The sequence below is a fragment of the Populus nigra genome, chromosome 3 (assembly GCF_951802175.1).
Source record: "Populus nigra chromosome 3, ddPopNigr1.1, whole genome shotgun sequence".
NCBI lineage: Eukaryota > Viridiplantae > Streptophyta > Magnoliopsida > Malpighiales > Salicaceae > Populus > Populus nigra.
In genome coordinates, this window is record NC_084854.1 from 23103486 (window position 1) to 23119940 (window position 16455).

Genomic DNA, 16455 nt, shown 5'->3' on the forward strand with positions numbered 1-16455 from the left:
TGGTATATGTTGCGGGAAAAAACCAGCCGTGGAGTGGAGGTTATTGACCGGAGGCTGGAGATTAGGGTTCTTGTATGAACTCCTAGGTGGCCTGCCTCTACCGCGCTGGCTTATCATGATCTGCACTAGGGTTTTTTCCTTTTCGATTCAAACAATCCTCTCTTTTTTCTCTATTTGAGGTTATAGAGAAGAATTTATATTGGATAATTATTATCTAACTCATGGGGGTGGTTGCGCTGTGTTGTGTTTTATAGCTGATTCATCATTCATTCACAATCCTAGTCGTACAAGGAAACTTAAAAACCCCGATATTACTTTCCTTACACCACATGGTATTCTACTTTAAAGCCACCGCCTACTCAACAATACAATGGAGGTTAGATGAAAAGGATCGATCCTGGCCGTCGAGTTACTAGGCAACGGTAATATCTGCTGTCAATTTTTTTTCCCACAGAATCCACCGTCATAAATGACTGATATTTCACAAATCGAGTAATCATGGTATATCTGGAGAACTTCTACCCCAAACATGTCTGCCGTGAAAGGAAATTAAAATTCCTCTAGTTAGCAAATCAAATCTCATCAATTCTACAGCACAAATTGTCCTCGTAGTGAACAAGGCATGATATGGCATTATATAAAGAGTAATTGGATCAGGCAAGAAGATTGGAGGTTACATAATATTTGAACGATTATTTTACAGCACCGAACAGGGTTATCTGCATTCCATGCCCAAAGAGGTAAGAAATTTTTTGAAATTTAGAATCAAATCCTTCAATCATTGAAGGTCACAGATTGAATGCATGAGTTTAAGAAGCCAGATGTCACTAAAGAGCGTGTTTGAGTTCGAGTTCGGACCATCTGAAAGGTGCGCCAGAATGCGGGCAAGGGAAAACCTGTAAATGGGTAAAAAGACTATCCTAATTTAAGCAGTGATGCATACAGGTCATGACCATTTTGGATACATTCTAGAGAAAATAACCTATTTGACTGGCAAATAATGAATTGGTATGAATACAAACTTTGCTGATATGAAACTATGACTAGTTTAGGGTGAAAACTCACAAGGTGAAACGCTGGGGGGACACACATACTACACGTATTATCACAAAACTGATTGCAAATGACTTGTCAGTGCACGTGAGAATTGATAAACACTGGACTCGGTGCTACTTGTCATCTCCTGTCTCAGAAGGTTTTCCTTCGCACTTGGGCTTTGCTGCGGCAACTTTGGCAGTTGTTGAACGCTCTGACTGAGAAAATCGAATCAAGATGTACATTAGGAGAGTGACGACTGCCAAACTAGACACTGCGAATGCTATACCCTTCCTTGAGGACAAGAGTGAAGACCGTTGAAGGAATTTCAGGGCCCCGGAAATAAGAAGGCATGCCCAGGAGGTAACAACCTGGTCACAGCAGTCAGTCAGATAATACTCCATATAAGAACTACAACCACTGAATGCCCGAACGAAAAACAGGCTACATGTGACTGGTTAATATAAAATATCTCACCACAAGAGACTTCTTTGGTCGACCAAGATCCTGCAATTCTTGATCACTGAAGGTGTCCTCAGTCATATGCTTGTCCAGTAATGCATCCTGGTATTCCAAATGGCAGCAAGCAACAATAATGCAATTAGATGTTGCTAAATAAATGGTTGAACACCAGTCTCAAGAGCAAATAACAGTAAAGTCTACATCATGTTCCTTACATTTCAATGTTTCATATACGATACAAGTGCAATTATAGAAAAGAGCAGCACTGAACAACACAAGTTGAATAGCTATACCCACCTTAGCCACAAAAATATCTTTACACCATTGTGCAACACCGTCTTCTGTTTCAGGCAATTCCTTCATCAAATGCCGCTTTATGTGTACGTGTACCTGCAAGAGAGTAACGTCAAATTGTTCCCATCATATGAATTCGAATATATTTGCATGTGGTCTGACCCTTCAAAAATTCTTAAAAATTCAAAGTCCCAACTTATAAGATGCTTCCAACATTGTTGAAATATTTTCTGAATGACATGCCAGTTCAAACCAATGATCATAAAATGCAAGTGAAATACGATGGATCCATCTTCACTACACTTCACACACATATTTTTTAATTTAAATAATACATCTAAAGATGAAATGATTTGAATAATCATAATAAATGCAACAAAAACATTTGCAAACCTTCAACAAAAAGTGAACTGATTCATGCAGTTGCATAATAAACCTTAGTTACTCTGGAGGCTTACCACAGAAGATTTCCCCTTGAAGAGGTTGAGCATCGTAGGTGGAGGAGAACTTTTTGGGATAGCCAACGTTACATCATAAATGGCTGGTACAAATGAGCACATGTTACTTACTGCTGAAACAAATCCCTGAAAAACAACACAGATATTCATTACATTCCAACAACTGCATGAAGTCAATGGTGCCTAATTGATCCCTGAAAGTATTCACACTGCTCTACTTTATCCACTTCATCAAAAACTATTTTGAATAAAATAAAGTCAAAACATGAGGTGTCTGATTTAGCAATGTGAGATGTTTTCAGTCATTCACTTCCTTACGAAATAATTAATTAATTTGTTGGGGTTGGGGTCAAAAGGAGTCCACAAATGAAAGGCGAAGTAATGAAAGAACTGAATTCAGAAACCATGCAATGAGAATTTGACCTTTGTACGAGGAATCAAAACATTTCTAGGGATTGGCAGCCCTTGAGAAGCTGCATATTCCTGAGCTGCTAAAAGCTTTGGCAGAGTGAAGCGAGTTCCTTCCACAAAAAGAGCCAGCCAAAATGGACGAGGAAAGTCCTTTAGCCGCTGGAGACCAGACTGCATGTAAGAGTAGCAGAAAATTCAAAATGGTATCAACAAGGGCACATGCACACACAGATATTCAAAGGATGTGCAAGTCTCTGGAAATGTATATGGTGATGCATCAAGTGTCTGTACTTATTATTGTACAAGTATGTCTAGAATATATTTATGCATACCTTTAATGTGTTTTCATCCTTGGCCCAACTTCTTTCCAGAAAGAGGTATTCAGAAAACCACATTGACCAACCTATCACCTGAAGAGGATGAGCATAGCAATTGTCCTCTATGATAAGCATTAAAAATGCAAGTAACAAGGCAAATGCAAATCTATTTCGTGAGTGAGCATTAGCAAGATGATTTAAGCAAAAAACCTCAGATGCAAATATGTCATGCCAAAGTAACATCGAAAAAGAATCCTTAGTATAAAGTATGGACATGCTTAATCACATTGTTTAATTATTATTGATCACACCATGTGAGAATCTAAAGATCAGTTGCTCAGAAGGAAAAATCTTGGTGATGACAACAATGCTTCTTATGTAACTGATTATATATAACCACAACATGTGGGCTCCTTTAAGACAAGGAACACTGAGTAAATGAAGTATGAAATCACTCCGAAGTTCCTAAAAGATTAAGCTCTACCAGACCTGCAGTTTAATAATACAAGGCCACCTTTTTGCAAGTGAGAATGTCAATCAAAAGTTTAGGACTATGCATGAGGACTAAACTTAATTTTTTTTAAGCATTAGATTCAAACACAATATCAAGATGTGCAAGGATATACATACCGGAAGAAATTTTGATGATTTCTTCATGACAGCTACTGCGCTTCCCAGACATCCTGATCGCTGTCATAAGCAACCTCAAGAATCAGTTAGCAGTGGAGAACTTAAGAAAAATAAACACAGACAACAGAGAACAAGTTAACATAACTTTATGGCATGAACTTATATGATGTAATTCTGCATTGTAGATTATGATATCCCTTCATGAGTAATATATAGAATTGAACTGTTAAAATATATCAGTTTGAGACACGTGCGAAATTATGTGAACTTAACGAGTGTGCTAGTTTGTATATCTATCACAAGTGTAAAAAAAGCTGCCATCAACAACACACCTGAGCCAAAACCCATCCAACAAGCCAATCAATATCACTTCTGTGGTTGCATATAACAAGAGCATGTTCTTTACCTGAAAACTTAACATGATGAGCAAAAAATGAGCAACTAAGAAGATTTCTGAAATAGAAAAATATCTATCCTCCAAAACATAAGAAGAACAATCGCCACCCAGCTTCTTGGTCAAAACAAGATTAGACGTACCCATTAAACGGACGGTTTCCTTATCTGTGAACACTTTGATCTACAGAAACAAGGATGCAGATAAACAAAATTAACTAGATAGAGAACAAAAACTAAAGCATAAATCCAGAGACATCAGTTCCATTTCTAAGACAATGCATTGCCGAAATTTTGGCAATTTAGGTAACAGACATCCCATGAACACTTTCAAAAATGTTCTAAACATGATTCGGAATTACACTGTATAAAAACATTAAAATACTGCAATCGCCAAGGATCCACTTAAGCATCCATTCTTACTACAACGTATAATAATCTTTTTAATCAGCATTTTAAGCATCTCAAAATCAAATACACATCTAATTTAAAACACTAGAAATGTTATTCAATTGATATTCCACGCAAGCAAACTATAGCGGGGGGGTTAAAAACCTGGACTCCAGCCCACCAATCGAAGATCCAAACAAGTTCGAGCCATAACAATTCCGCTAATTGTCTATTGATTTTTCTGTACGTGCTCTTTGATAAAGGCCGAATAAAAACAAAGCAAATTGCCTGAAAAATAAATAAAAATAATCGCTGAGTGCTCTAAAAGAATCAATCCACTCCGTTTTTAACCAAAAGAGAGAGAGATTCGAAACCTAGATTTGAGATTTCGAAACGGAAAACAGAAATGAAATCTGAAGTTACGAAAAAAATTGCTAGTTAATATACCTGAATAATATTAACAATTAAACCTGAGCAAAAAAAGAGAACGCCTAGCGGCAAAATAATAAGCGCGGCTCCAATCGCCATAGCCAAACACCTTCACCAATTTGAAAATATGGAGGAGAGATTTGAGGGTGGAAAAGGAGAGGAGATTGTAGGTTTGGATTAAAATGTGAAAATGAATTTTAGAAGAGGAGTGTCAGGATTCACTGAGAGCGCGTGGACAGAGCGAGAGCCAGAGCTTTAATAGCGATTATTTCTCATTTCAAGGGAATCTTGTCAAACGCTCTTCTCTCTCTCTCTTTCTATGGGGTTTTCCGTCTTCGAGAGAGCAAAAGATCCTGAGAGAAATTAATGCCGTTTTTTATTTTACGACTCTCATTATTATTTTATTTATTTTTATTTTTATTTTATTCATCTTTCCGGTAGTACTTGGTGGTCGCTAGGATCACAGTAGTTATACACAAATGGAGTTTGAATTATATTAATATTTTAAATATTTATGCATTATACAGGGAGTTTTTGTATTCATTCAAGTATTTATCGTTCGAATATTATTTATTATTTAATATAAATAAGAGAATAATATAATATTTAAGATGTGTGTTTATATATCTCAAGTAAAATTATAAAGGATATATATACATGTATTTTATAAATATATTATACATATATATATATATATATATAATACTCAAGAGTTAGGTATTGTATGTGTTTCGCGTTTTAACGATATTTATATTTTATTTATTATTTAATATTTAATATAATAATTCAAGAAAAATTATTTATTTAAATTATTATATATAAAATTAGGATTAAATTATCAACCCTAAACATTGGTTGAAGTGGTTTCGTCAGGTATAGTTGCATTAAATTTGGATTCTTTAATTTTTTTGTTTTCTCCTAAAAAGAAATTATGAATATTGCCACAGGAATTAATTTTTTTTCTTACTTTAACCTAGATCGCCGGATTGGGTCAGGAACTTGTGAATCCTATTAACCATGGCAGAAATAAAAAACGGTTATTTTAATCTATTATAATCCAATTATTAAGTACAAATTGCACTGGTTCTTGATCTGACTATTTAAGAAAATTTCATTAAGATAACTATTTAAGAAAATTTCATTAAGATAAATGACTCAACTAATCAAAGTAAAGCAGCACATTTCCTCTATAGTTTCAGGTTCGAGTCCTGTGGTTACTCATATGATGGTCACTGGAGGCTTACATGATCGTTAACTTCAGGGCCCGTGGGATTAGTCGAGACACGGGCAAGATGACCCGGACACCCACATTAAACTAAAAATAAAGAGTAAAACGGTACACATGTTATGTATCAAAATTATTTAAATATAGATTTGATAATGTTGTCTTAGATTGTTTACAAGATGATTATGTAGTAATTGTATATATGTATTCATGTGTTAAACAACTTAACTCTGGCTCTTGGATTAAGGTGGTATTTGTTTATGTGATTCAATCATGTTTTTAATTTTTTTAATATTTTTTATTTTAAATTATTTTTTTATGTTTTTTTATTATTTTAATGTGCTAATATTAAAAAATAAGTTTTAAAACATAAAAAAATTATTTTAATGTATTTATAATTGAAAAATACTCTGAAAAGTAATCCACTACTACAATATCAAACACTACCTAAACTAAAAAGCAATTAATACATGGATCATGTTTTGAGAGTGTGGTGACTCATGTTTCTTAATATTTTTTAAGTACATTTACTTTTGGAGAAATATTAAATTAATAATTTTAATTTGTTGGTATAAAAAAAAATTAAAATTTTTTTAATATATTTTTAAGAAAAAATTACTTTACCCCACGCGGTTAGTTAACTTTAATGGTAGGAATTCTTTTTATTATCCTTTCTTAAAATTTGTTTTATTTTCTTTGATTCTCTTAGCTAGTTGGGAGGTTTATATATGGAGTTGTGATTATCAAATAACTTCACACGATATCAGGTGATTTTACCAAACTAAACTAGTTCGAATCCTCTTTACTTTGATTCCACATTAATATTTTTGTGTATATGTAAAGAATATATGGTGTTGGGTGTGTATGGAATATATAAAATTTGACTGAATAAAAATCTAATTTTTAATTATCTTCCTTACCCTATTTCTTAATTCCTCTCCTCTTGCTTTCTTTTTATTTATCTGCTTTCTATAAACACCATCTATTATTAATCGTGGATGGGTTTAATGTTTTTTAAGGATCCATCCTCTCTTTCATAATGTGTCGGTAGGGTGTCCAGAAATTATTTGAAAGTTACTTTTATTACGAGAGCATGATTATGATTGTTTTTTAAAATATTTTTTATTTAAAAATATATTTTTTTATTTTTTAAAAATTATTTTTAAAATCAATATATCAAAATGACTTAAAAACACTAAAAAATATTAATTTGAAATAAAGAAAAAAAATTAAATTTTTTTAAAAAATACTTTTAAAATATATAAAAAAAACAAGATCCGAATCTCAAATATTTTACGTGTAAGTCTCTATTTTGGAGGATAGATTTGATGGTTGTAGATTGGTGGTTTTAGATTTTGGTGTTATCGGTGGCAATTATAAAGGTTATGCTTGTGGGTTTGAGCCATGTTGGGTTTTTATTTTGGAAGATTTTTTAAAGTTCTGGTTGGAACCCAAGGTGTTGATGATGTTAATTTGGGAAATGATACGGTTGATTTAGTGCTATATATGTCCTACAAGAGAAACATAATCCAGGTCTGGATTCAAGGATGTATATTTTCTCCACGTTTGAAAACATATTTTTGTTTTAGTTTTGGTTCTAACTGGGCATTGTAAGATATTCTAACTCATTTTATATGATATAAAATGAGATTTTAAATGATACCAAAGAGATGGATGTTTATTTCTTCTCTTACAAGATATGTATGAAAAATGAGTGTTTTGTATTATGGTAGTTTTTATGAGTTTAAAAAATATGGATTTTTTTTTAAAATATTTTTACTTTTGGTTTTTAAAAATATGTTTTTGATTAAAACTACTATAAAAAAGATTTTTACATGTAAAATAAATAAAAATATATCTTTATGAATGAAAATCATGTTGTTTTAGCTTGTATTAATGAACAAAACAAAATTAAAGTTATATCCACTCATTTGTTTGAGAATTAGTTGATTTTAATACATTAAGAAATGATTTCGTTTTTTTAAATTTAGTCAACTTAAAATGGACCCAAAAAAATCCTTTCAAAATGAATCTAAAACAATCATTGGATAGGATTACCAAACCCTAATCCAATATATAGCTGGTGCTCAAGAAAAATAGGTCCATATAGGGTAACCCAAATTCATACCGAGCATAGGTGCATAGGCTTAAGCAACATGCTCAAGTTCATGTTGGGATGGGCACACACCTAGGTTAGGTGTGACATGCCCAACTGGTGTTAGGCGTGTGCCCAACACCTAGCAGGGGTGTATGGCATACACCTCAGCATCCTCGGGTCCAGGCGTGTACCATGAGCCTAATATGTTTGGATCCAGGCAACACGTCTGGATTTATTTTTCATCTCTAATGGGCTCGGACACCTTGTCGGAGACCATCACTCACCAATTTACAATCTCTTTATTTTTAACATTTTCATTATATATGTTTTTAGAATCCATCTTTCTAAACTATCATTGTATTTTCTCTCTAAAAGATTTATTGATTTTATCATTAGAGAATCCTCACTTTTATTTATATATATATATATATATATATATATATATATAATATCTTGCTAATACTAGCCATATTGATTTATTAGGCACGACCTACTACCAGCTATTAATTACCTGAGCTTTCCATATCAAGTTATCCAACATCTTAGTTAGAAAAAATTAATTAAATTATTTGAATTAAGAGATTAATTAATTATTCAATACATTAAATAAATATCTTGGATTTTTATAACAGTAAGAAATAAGAAACATTGATTTTACAAATAAATTCTAAAAATATAAAACTCAAGTATTTTTATTAGCATGCAAAATGAAGTCCAGCCATGCATAAAACAACAAGTCAGCATCGTCAACAATCCAGGTACTGGCTAATTTTTAGCAAGGAGTGGTGGCAATGAAGCCTGTGGTCACTAGCCATGTTTGCAACTTGACAAAAATCAACCGAACGAGCATCTCCAAAACACATTTAATTTTTAATTAAACGCGACGGCACTTGGGTCCGATATTCTTCGTTCTTAACCTTTAAACATTGGCGTGAAGTAACCGGCAAAAACACTGACGTGGAGGAATCAGCAAATTTGCCAAATGATCAGAGACCTTTGTTTGAATTTTGATGACCGTACACGGGACAGCAATCGTGAATGTTGATAGTGATCCTGCTCAGTAGCTTACAATACACGCAAATCGCCAGGGAAAACATATTTCTTTTTTGGAACAACAGAGACAAATATTGATGTGGTAGGAAACCTTATTTTTGTGTGCGTGTGTTATAACCCGGAATGTTCATGACAGTTTATACCTATCACGACTAATTTATGAATTTATTGAACACCTTGCAAGCCCAATATACAGATAAAGCACCGCGAAATGACAGACATGCACAGAAAGGATCGAACCTGGTGCAGAGAAAAAAAACAAGTCCCTTTCCCCGCTAGGCCACGACCTCAAGTGCACCACCTTATTTGTATTTTAGTAATGGTTCATGTCTATATTAATTAAGCTTATTTATTGTTTATGAAATTATTTTGTATTTGATTTAATATTAGTATTGATATAGTATATGTATTAGGAATTATTACTAGAAAAGTTATGCCTGTACCAAGAGCTGTATACAGTATACATACATATATAAATGTTTGAGTTTTGAGTTAGTGTGTTGAAGTAAGCTAAATAGAGTGTTTATCTTTCAAAATATTCCTCTCCTTAGTACTTAGTAGTATCAAAGCTTCACCGCCATATTTCTTTTCAGCAAAGTGATATCCGAGCTGGAGAGAGAAGATATATATGGTGGCATATCTTTCTTTCTTCTTCTTTTTTTTTTTTCTGAGCTGTATAAATATATATATCTTTTTTTATCTGATTTTATGTTTTTTTCATTGAAAAAAAAATATATCTTTTTTTTAATAATTTTTTAACTTAGGTTTCAATTAATACCCCTTCCTGTGATTTTTTATTTTTCTTATTTAGTTTTTTTAAACAATAATTGTTTTTTTAATTATTTTGTATGTATTTAATGTTTAAAGAGATTATTATTATTCATCTATAATTTTTATTTTATTTTATATAGATGATCTTTATTTTTAAAATTAAAAATATTTATTTTTAGATAATATTTCTAATATTGTGCAGCTTGCCTAATATTTTTCCTTTTATTTTGTTTAGTTAATTTTATATGTGTGTCTATTTTTATTATTATTTTATTGAATAAAAGTTTGATTTTAATAAATAAATTTATTAAACACAATTAGACAAATGACTCGTATTGCGAGATTAAATATCTTAATCTACATATGTTTCTTGAATTTTTCAACTTTGTTTTTAGTTATCATTACTGATTTTTTATTTATCTATTTACATATATAATTTTTAATTTATTTAATTATATACATGCATAAACTTTTTAATTTTCACTTAAAATTTTTCATATAAAAAATATGTCGAAAAAGCTTATATATTTATTTATTTTTGTAAAAAAAAATATCTAGCCACGTGATTAATATACTTGTTATAAAGATATATGGGAGGTTATAGAAAGAGGCTACGAAGAGAGGGGCGGCATGAAACAACTTAATGGAAGTGCAAAAGAAAACTTCGTAAAAAGCTCGGAAGAAGAATCAACAAGCTCTCACTTTAATACACATTATTTATTTATAGAAAGACTCACGAGTTTGCTTGTTACACCTCAAATCCATACCCACAATGAAGCATGAACAACAAGCCTAGTGACCTCTATTTCCTATGATAAATTTGTTGAGAAAAAGGAATTCATCAATACTTTAGTTTGTGATTTTAAAAAAAATCAAAACACACCAAGGAGGCGAAAAGGTCATCCCTTCTAACGGTCGAAAAAAAGTCTTAAAAACTCCTACTCGTTGCCGCTCCTGACGTTACATAATCCCCGTGACTCCTCCAGGCCGTTAGCCATTCATTTACCTTCATCAAGATCCAAATCTCGAAGAAGGAAAAACCCCATTGAATTCCTTTGTTTTATCAGTTTCGTAATCATAAACCATATAGATCACACAATCTTTTGTTTCTTACTCTTTTTTGCTTCTTTGGCAGGTTCTTTCAAAAGAATGGAGCCAGGAATCATTGATTGGGACAGCATTGATTCTGTATTCATCGAAGATGACACTTATGAGAACATGAATGCACCAAAATGGGTCGATTTCTCTGCCTTTCCTGAACAACCTGTCAGTGATGAAGCTTGGTTCTGCAAACCTGGTACGACCCTTTTGAATTCCCTGAGTTTGGTATCCAAGAAAGTAATAAAATATTGCTAATGAAAGAAAACCAAGTAAAATCTCATCTCCATTTGTGTTGGGTTCTTACACAAGGGATTTGTTTGTTGATTTACAGGTTGCAAGCATCCAAAGACTATTGAAGATTATCTCAAGTCAAAACGTGGTTCGAAGGTCTTTAATCTATCTGATCAAATTTATAATTAGGTTTCATTTGATTTGATTCCATATATCAATTTATGAAAACTTGGTATACCTTTTTTTCCCCCCTCAGGTGAAATTTTTGAAGTCTGTTACTATATCTGAAATGCTTCCTTTCAGGGACAGGAATCGCAGGTCTGAAGTTAATCTAAAATCATTTAAAGAAATGAAAGCAACATTACTGACTTCTAAAATTCAGTTCTTAACTGATATTTTTTCTTTTTTCCAGAGACGCAAAGCTGAAAAAAGCAGAAATTCCCAATCCACATACCCTCAAAACAAAAGGGTACAAATCTGCTCACAGTTTCAGGGAAGATTGTGAAAACAAGAATCCGAACTTATCTAATAGAAAACCTGATACCGATAAACTGCCTAAGAAAGCAAACATCAGACTAAGAGAAGCTAGGGACGATTTACACGCAAACTCAACAAAAGCAAAGCTAAGGACTACATTTTCAGCCCGGAATTTGTTAGCAGGAAAGGAAGTATTAAGTCAGATAAAAGAATTCTGCTATGAATTAAAGAGCCTGGCAAAGAAGGGGACGAATAATGGGTCAACGAAAAAGGTGTCTGTCAGGGTTTTGGGTGAGAAGGAGAGAGAAAAGGAGAGGATGCCATTGCTTGCGGTCAAGGAAGGGAGGCAATCTAAAGTAATGGAACAGAGGGAACAGAGCAAACGACAGACAGGGTGGGAGAAAAATGTTCGGTTTTGATCAAGATTCTGTAAAAATTATTTTGCTGCCTCTTGATATTGCATACCCAAAGCTAGATAGAAACTTGAATAAGATACATGGGGTGCCATTGATCACCTAAATATATGTGATATGATCATAAACATAGAATAGAAACTGAATTATTTTGCTGTGATACAATAATCTAATAAATCACTTGAACAATAAGTGATAACATCATCGGACATCGCTTGTCATGCGTTTTGTAAGGTTAGTGTGTATAATTTTTCTGTGTGGTGAAGGATTACATATACCTTGGAGACATGGTGGTTGCACTGCAGGTTTTGATGGCAGCAGCTTGGAATCCTTTGTTGGTTGCTGACATGGGTGTTTCGTAGTTGTTACTGGGCCTGGACAAAGCCCAACTAACTGTCATTTTTTATCAACTCACAGCTTTCTTTTGTTTCTGCTTGGAAAATGTTTTTGAGAATATTCGAATTTTTTTATAGATTTATATTGATGTTAAAAATAAATTATAAAAAATAAAAAAAATATTATGTTAATATATTTTTAAATAAAAATTATTTTAAAAAACAACTGTAAAAAAATAAAATAAAAAAACCTCCCAAGTCCCCATTTATTACTATGAAAAGAGAAAAATATTAATTCTTAAACCTCAGCTTCATATGAAATGGAAATTATCATAGGTAAAACCTGGGTTTATGAGATTACAAGGCAGGAGGTATTGAGTTTAAGTTTTGCTACGAAATATCGAGGTGATATATTTATGTTCAATTAATTATATATAAAAATTTACTTTATTTTTTAATTTCGATATGCACACACATAATGCCTTTAATTTTATATCCAAAAAAACAAGAGAGAAAATATATGTACAAAGTTCACGGAAAAAGAGTTTTTTTTTTGTTAAAAAAATATCTTGTGTGTTTGTCCTTGCTATTATAATATGTTTTTGAGATTTCTTTTATAAAAAATATTAAATTGATATATATATATATATATATATAGTTTAAAAATGTTGATATAAAAGTTATTTTAATATATTCTTAATTAAACAATACTGTTGAAAAAAGTTAGCATCACAACATAAACACATATAAAAAAATGTTTGAAAATATGATAATAGTTGTTTTTTAAAGTTTTTTTTACTTAAAAATAAATTAAAATATTTTTTATTTTTAAAAAATTATTTTTAATATTAGTATATCAAAACAATTTAAAAAATATAAATAAATAAATAATTTTTAATTTTTAATTTTTAATTTTTTTTTACCTCACCGGAATGTAATAACAAATGGCGGCAATGACTAGAAAGGCCTGCGTGGAGATTGGGCATGAGAGCTCAGTTCATTAACACCAGGCATCTCGAAAGTCAATAAACTTAGCGTGTTAAACCAGCAATGTCCACCGAACAAGTCAACATAAACCAGAGCTCTTTCATGTATGAACAATTAATATTCCAATTGAAACAGTGATGACAACGAAGCCTTTAGACTTTCCAATAAACGACATAGATCAGCAGCCATTGCCCCAGTCCGACACCTTGCATGTTGCAAGACAGCGGGATAACAATATTGTATTCCACGTTCGGACCAGATTCACCTGCCATGGGAGCATTTTTTTTTCCAGTATACCAAATTTTAATTTGTTTTTTTGCGTATTTTTTTTTCTTGTTCAGAGAAGGCATCTTTTTATTTATTTTTTTATATATATAAAAAAAAGCTGTTGGCAATCCAGCAAACTGTAGTTTCGATTTTTTTTTTTTTGGATTAGTAATGTTTATGCAGCTGATTTAAGAGTTCGAGTGATAACATACATGAACAATATTTCTGGCATGACTAGACTACTGATGTTATTTCAAAAAAAACAAAAACTCAACAAGAATAGACTACAAGACAAGCTATAAGCAATCCAATCATATAATTGATGCAAGAATTATCGATGAATCAACCATGTTTACGAACAATTTCGACATCAATCAATCCTTAATCAAATGACCCACAAAAAAATAACTTTTACATGTATCATGTGATTGGATAGCCCATAATTCGGAATTAACAATAAATATGTTTGGGAACGTGCTACAAATCATGTTGTTAAAAAATTAATTTTTTTTATTAAAATTTAATATATTTTATATGTTTTAGATCGTTTTGATGTACTGATCAGAGTTTTAAAACCCGGACCGGCCCGGCGGGTCAACCCGGGACTTGGCCGACCCGGACCTGGGACCGGTCCGGGTTGAGGCAAAAACCCGATCGGGAATTGGCCCGGAAAAACCCGGACGACCCGGACAAACCCGGGTGAGACCCGGTCACTTTTGTTTTTATTTTCACTGTCATTAAACGGGTTTTACACTTTTACTTAATCTGCTACCCACAAAACCTAAAATCCTTTTTTTTCCTCTGGTCTTGCAGGAAGAATCCAGGCAAGGCAAGGCAAAGCAACTGTCAAGTCAAGACAACACCTTTTTTCTCCAATCTTTATTGCTGCTCTCCACAAACAAATGGTCATTTGGGGTGGTTTAGGGTTTTGCAGAGAATATAATGGTGGTGCAGAGAGAGAGAAAGAGAGAGAAGAACATAAGATAAACAAGAAATTAAGAAAACAAGAGTGGGGAGAGGCAATAATTAAGAGATGGGCAGTGTTTCCTTACTGCTTCCTTCATTATGTGGTTTTGAGTTCTCTTTGCCATTCTTCTCCGAAGTTGGCTAATCTTCCAACCAAGTAGTGAGAATATGAAGGTCAGCATGTAGATGATGCCGTCATCAAGTCTTCGAATTGAGTTGGAAGACGAAGAGGATCTTGGGGCCAGCGATTTGGCTGACCATATTCAGTAGCATTCGCTGATTTTTTGGTTAGAAAGAAAATAATGGAAGCAAGTGCTCCGAGTGAGAATATGAAAGGTGAGCATGTAGATGATTTTTTTTTGGGTTGACCCGGGTTTGACCCGGGTCAACCCATCTGACCCGTGACCCGATCACTCGACCGGGTCGATGACCGGGTCGGGTTTCAAAACTATGGTACTGATATCAAAAATAATTTTTAAAAAATAAAAAAAATCAGTGGCATGCATTTCGGCACAAAAAGTTTTTTGAAAAGTAACCACAACCACACTGTCAGATACTCTCAACAACTAAACAACGATGGAAAAATTCTAGTAATATTGTTTATTGAAATAATTTTTTAATTTTTATTTTAATAAATATTATTTTATAATTAAATTTATCCTTGATTAAATTGATTGTTGATTGAATTTTATATATTATTTTGATTTATTTTCTATAAAGTTATCTTAATCTTATAATTCAGATCTTAATTTTTATGGACTAACCTTGTTAACTCCAATGATTTTTGAATTATTTTTTATAATTGAATTTTTATTTTAATTTCATCTATCAATACCAAGTTAATTGAAAATTAAGCTTCATTACTTGTTTCGATTGTTTTTTATGAGGTTATCTCGGTTTCATGACTCAAGTCACATGTTTGACAAGTTAACTCAACTTGTCTCGGATATTTTCTCGCATCCTTTTTAATTTTATCCTTAAATCCTTTTCAATTTCATCATTCAACGATTGATTGATTGAGAATTAGACTTTATAATTTGTTTTTATTTGTTATTTATTGGGTTATCTTGATTTTATTATCCAAGTGTGGCAGGTTACCTCGAGTTGACTTTGGTTATTTTTTTGTTCTCTTTAAAATTGATTTTTTTCTTTAATTTTATCATTTAACATTGAGTTTATTAAAAATTGAGCTTTAGTTTTTTTTTTATTTGCTCTCTATGAGGTTATTACGGTCTCTTGACTTAGATTATAAATTTTACATATTAACCCGGGCTGACTCAAATCGCTTCAATATATCATGGTCCTAGTATTAAAAAAATAAGTTATCGTCTTGAATTCTTATTCTAGGAAAACTATGTTTATATTTAGTTCTTCATGTTGTTTTTTATTTTTTTAATTGTCCGGGTCAGGTTAATCTCTACACTATTTTTTTTTATTCTTCTTGAAAATAAGTTAAAAAATAATTGAATATTTTTTTTAAAAATAATCCGACCCACATTAATAAATCCAATTACTAGAAATCTATTTTCAGTTCATTATTTTCACAGATCATCAAATTTCTTCTAATCTTCTAATGTATTATTCTTTTAATCTTCCCATGTTAATAATACATTGACCATTAGATAAATACGGTAATGTGCCCGAATATAGTTAGAAAATATTTCAAAAAATATCTCACAATAATTACATTATTTTGGTTGTCTAGGAAATTG

The 16455-nt window shown here is 32.1% G+C and overlaps 2 protein-coding genes across 2 annotated transcripts; one reads left to right on the plus strand and one right to left on the minus strand.

The window, feature by feature from the left end:
- Positions 1 to 609: 609 nt before the first annotated feature.
- LOC133689947 (1-acyl-sn-glycerol-3-phosphate acyltransferase 2) lies at positions 610 to 5191 on the minus strand. Its single transcript, XM_062110065.1, has 11 exons — positions 4838 to 5191; positions 4556 to 4678; positions 4145 to 4184; positions 3940 to 4013; positions 3608 to 3667; positions 2993 to 3070; positions 2673 to 2831; positions 2250 to 2375; positions 1795 to 1887; positions 1513 to 1599; positions 610 to 1406 (listed from the first exon to the last, which is right to left on the minus strand). The coding sequence occupies exons 1-11, from the start codon at positions 4916 to 4918 to the stop codon at positions 1170 to 1172; spliced, it is 1158 nt and encodes a 385-aa protein (XP_061966049.1). The 5' UTR covers positions 4919 to 5191; the 3' UTR covers positions 610 to 1169.
- A 5654-nt stretch (positions 5192 to 10845) lies between these two features.
- Positions 10846 to 12397, plus strand: LOC133690252 (uncharacterized). The gene is made up of 4 exons (XM_062110481.1): positions 10846 to 11263; positions 11399 to 11454; positions 11555 to 11616; positions 11711 to 12397. The coding sequence occupies exons 1-4, from the start codon at positions 11116 to 11118 to the stop codon at positions 12192 to 12194; spliced, it is 750 nt and encodes a 249-aa protein (XP_061966465.1). The 5' UTR covers positions 10846 to 11115; the 3' UTR covers positions 12195 to 12397.
- The last annotated feature ends 4058 nt before the right edge of the window (positions 12398 to 16455 follow it).

What these genes read in the sequence shown, in the direction of transcription:
- LOC133689947 (XM_062110065.1), bottom strand. Translation starts at nt 4,918, where the DNA reads ATGGCGATTGGAGCCGCGCTTATTATTTTGCCGCTAGGCGTTCTCTTT. An exon ending in AATCATCAAAATTTCTTCCG is followed by an intron (nt 3,071 to 3,607) that starts GTATGTATATCC and finishes CATCCTCTTCAG; the next exon opens with GTGATAGGTTGGTCAATGTG. An exon ending in AAGATATTTTTGTGGCTAAG is followed by an intron (nt 1,600 to 1,794) that starts GTGGGTATAGCT and finishes TTGGAATACCAG; the next exon opens with GATGCATTACTGGACAAGCA.
- LOC133690252 (XM_062110481.1), top strand. Translation starts at nt 11,116, where the DNA reads ATGGAGCCAGGAATCATTGATTGGGACAGCATTGATTCTGTATTCATC. An exon ending in AGCTTGGTTCTGCAAACCTG is followed by an intron (nt 11,264 to 11,398) that starts GTACGACCCTTT and finishes GTTGATTTACAG; the next exon opens with GTTGCAAGCATCCAAAGACT. An exon ending in TTCAGGGACAGGAATCGCAG is followed by an intron (nt 11,617 to 11,710) that starts GTCTGAAGTTAA and finishes TCTTTTTTCCAG; the next exon opens with AGACGCAAAGCTGAAAAAAG.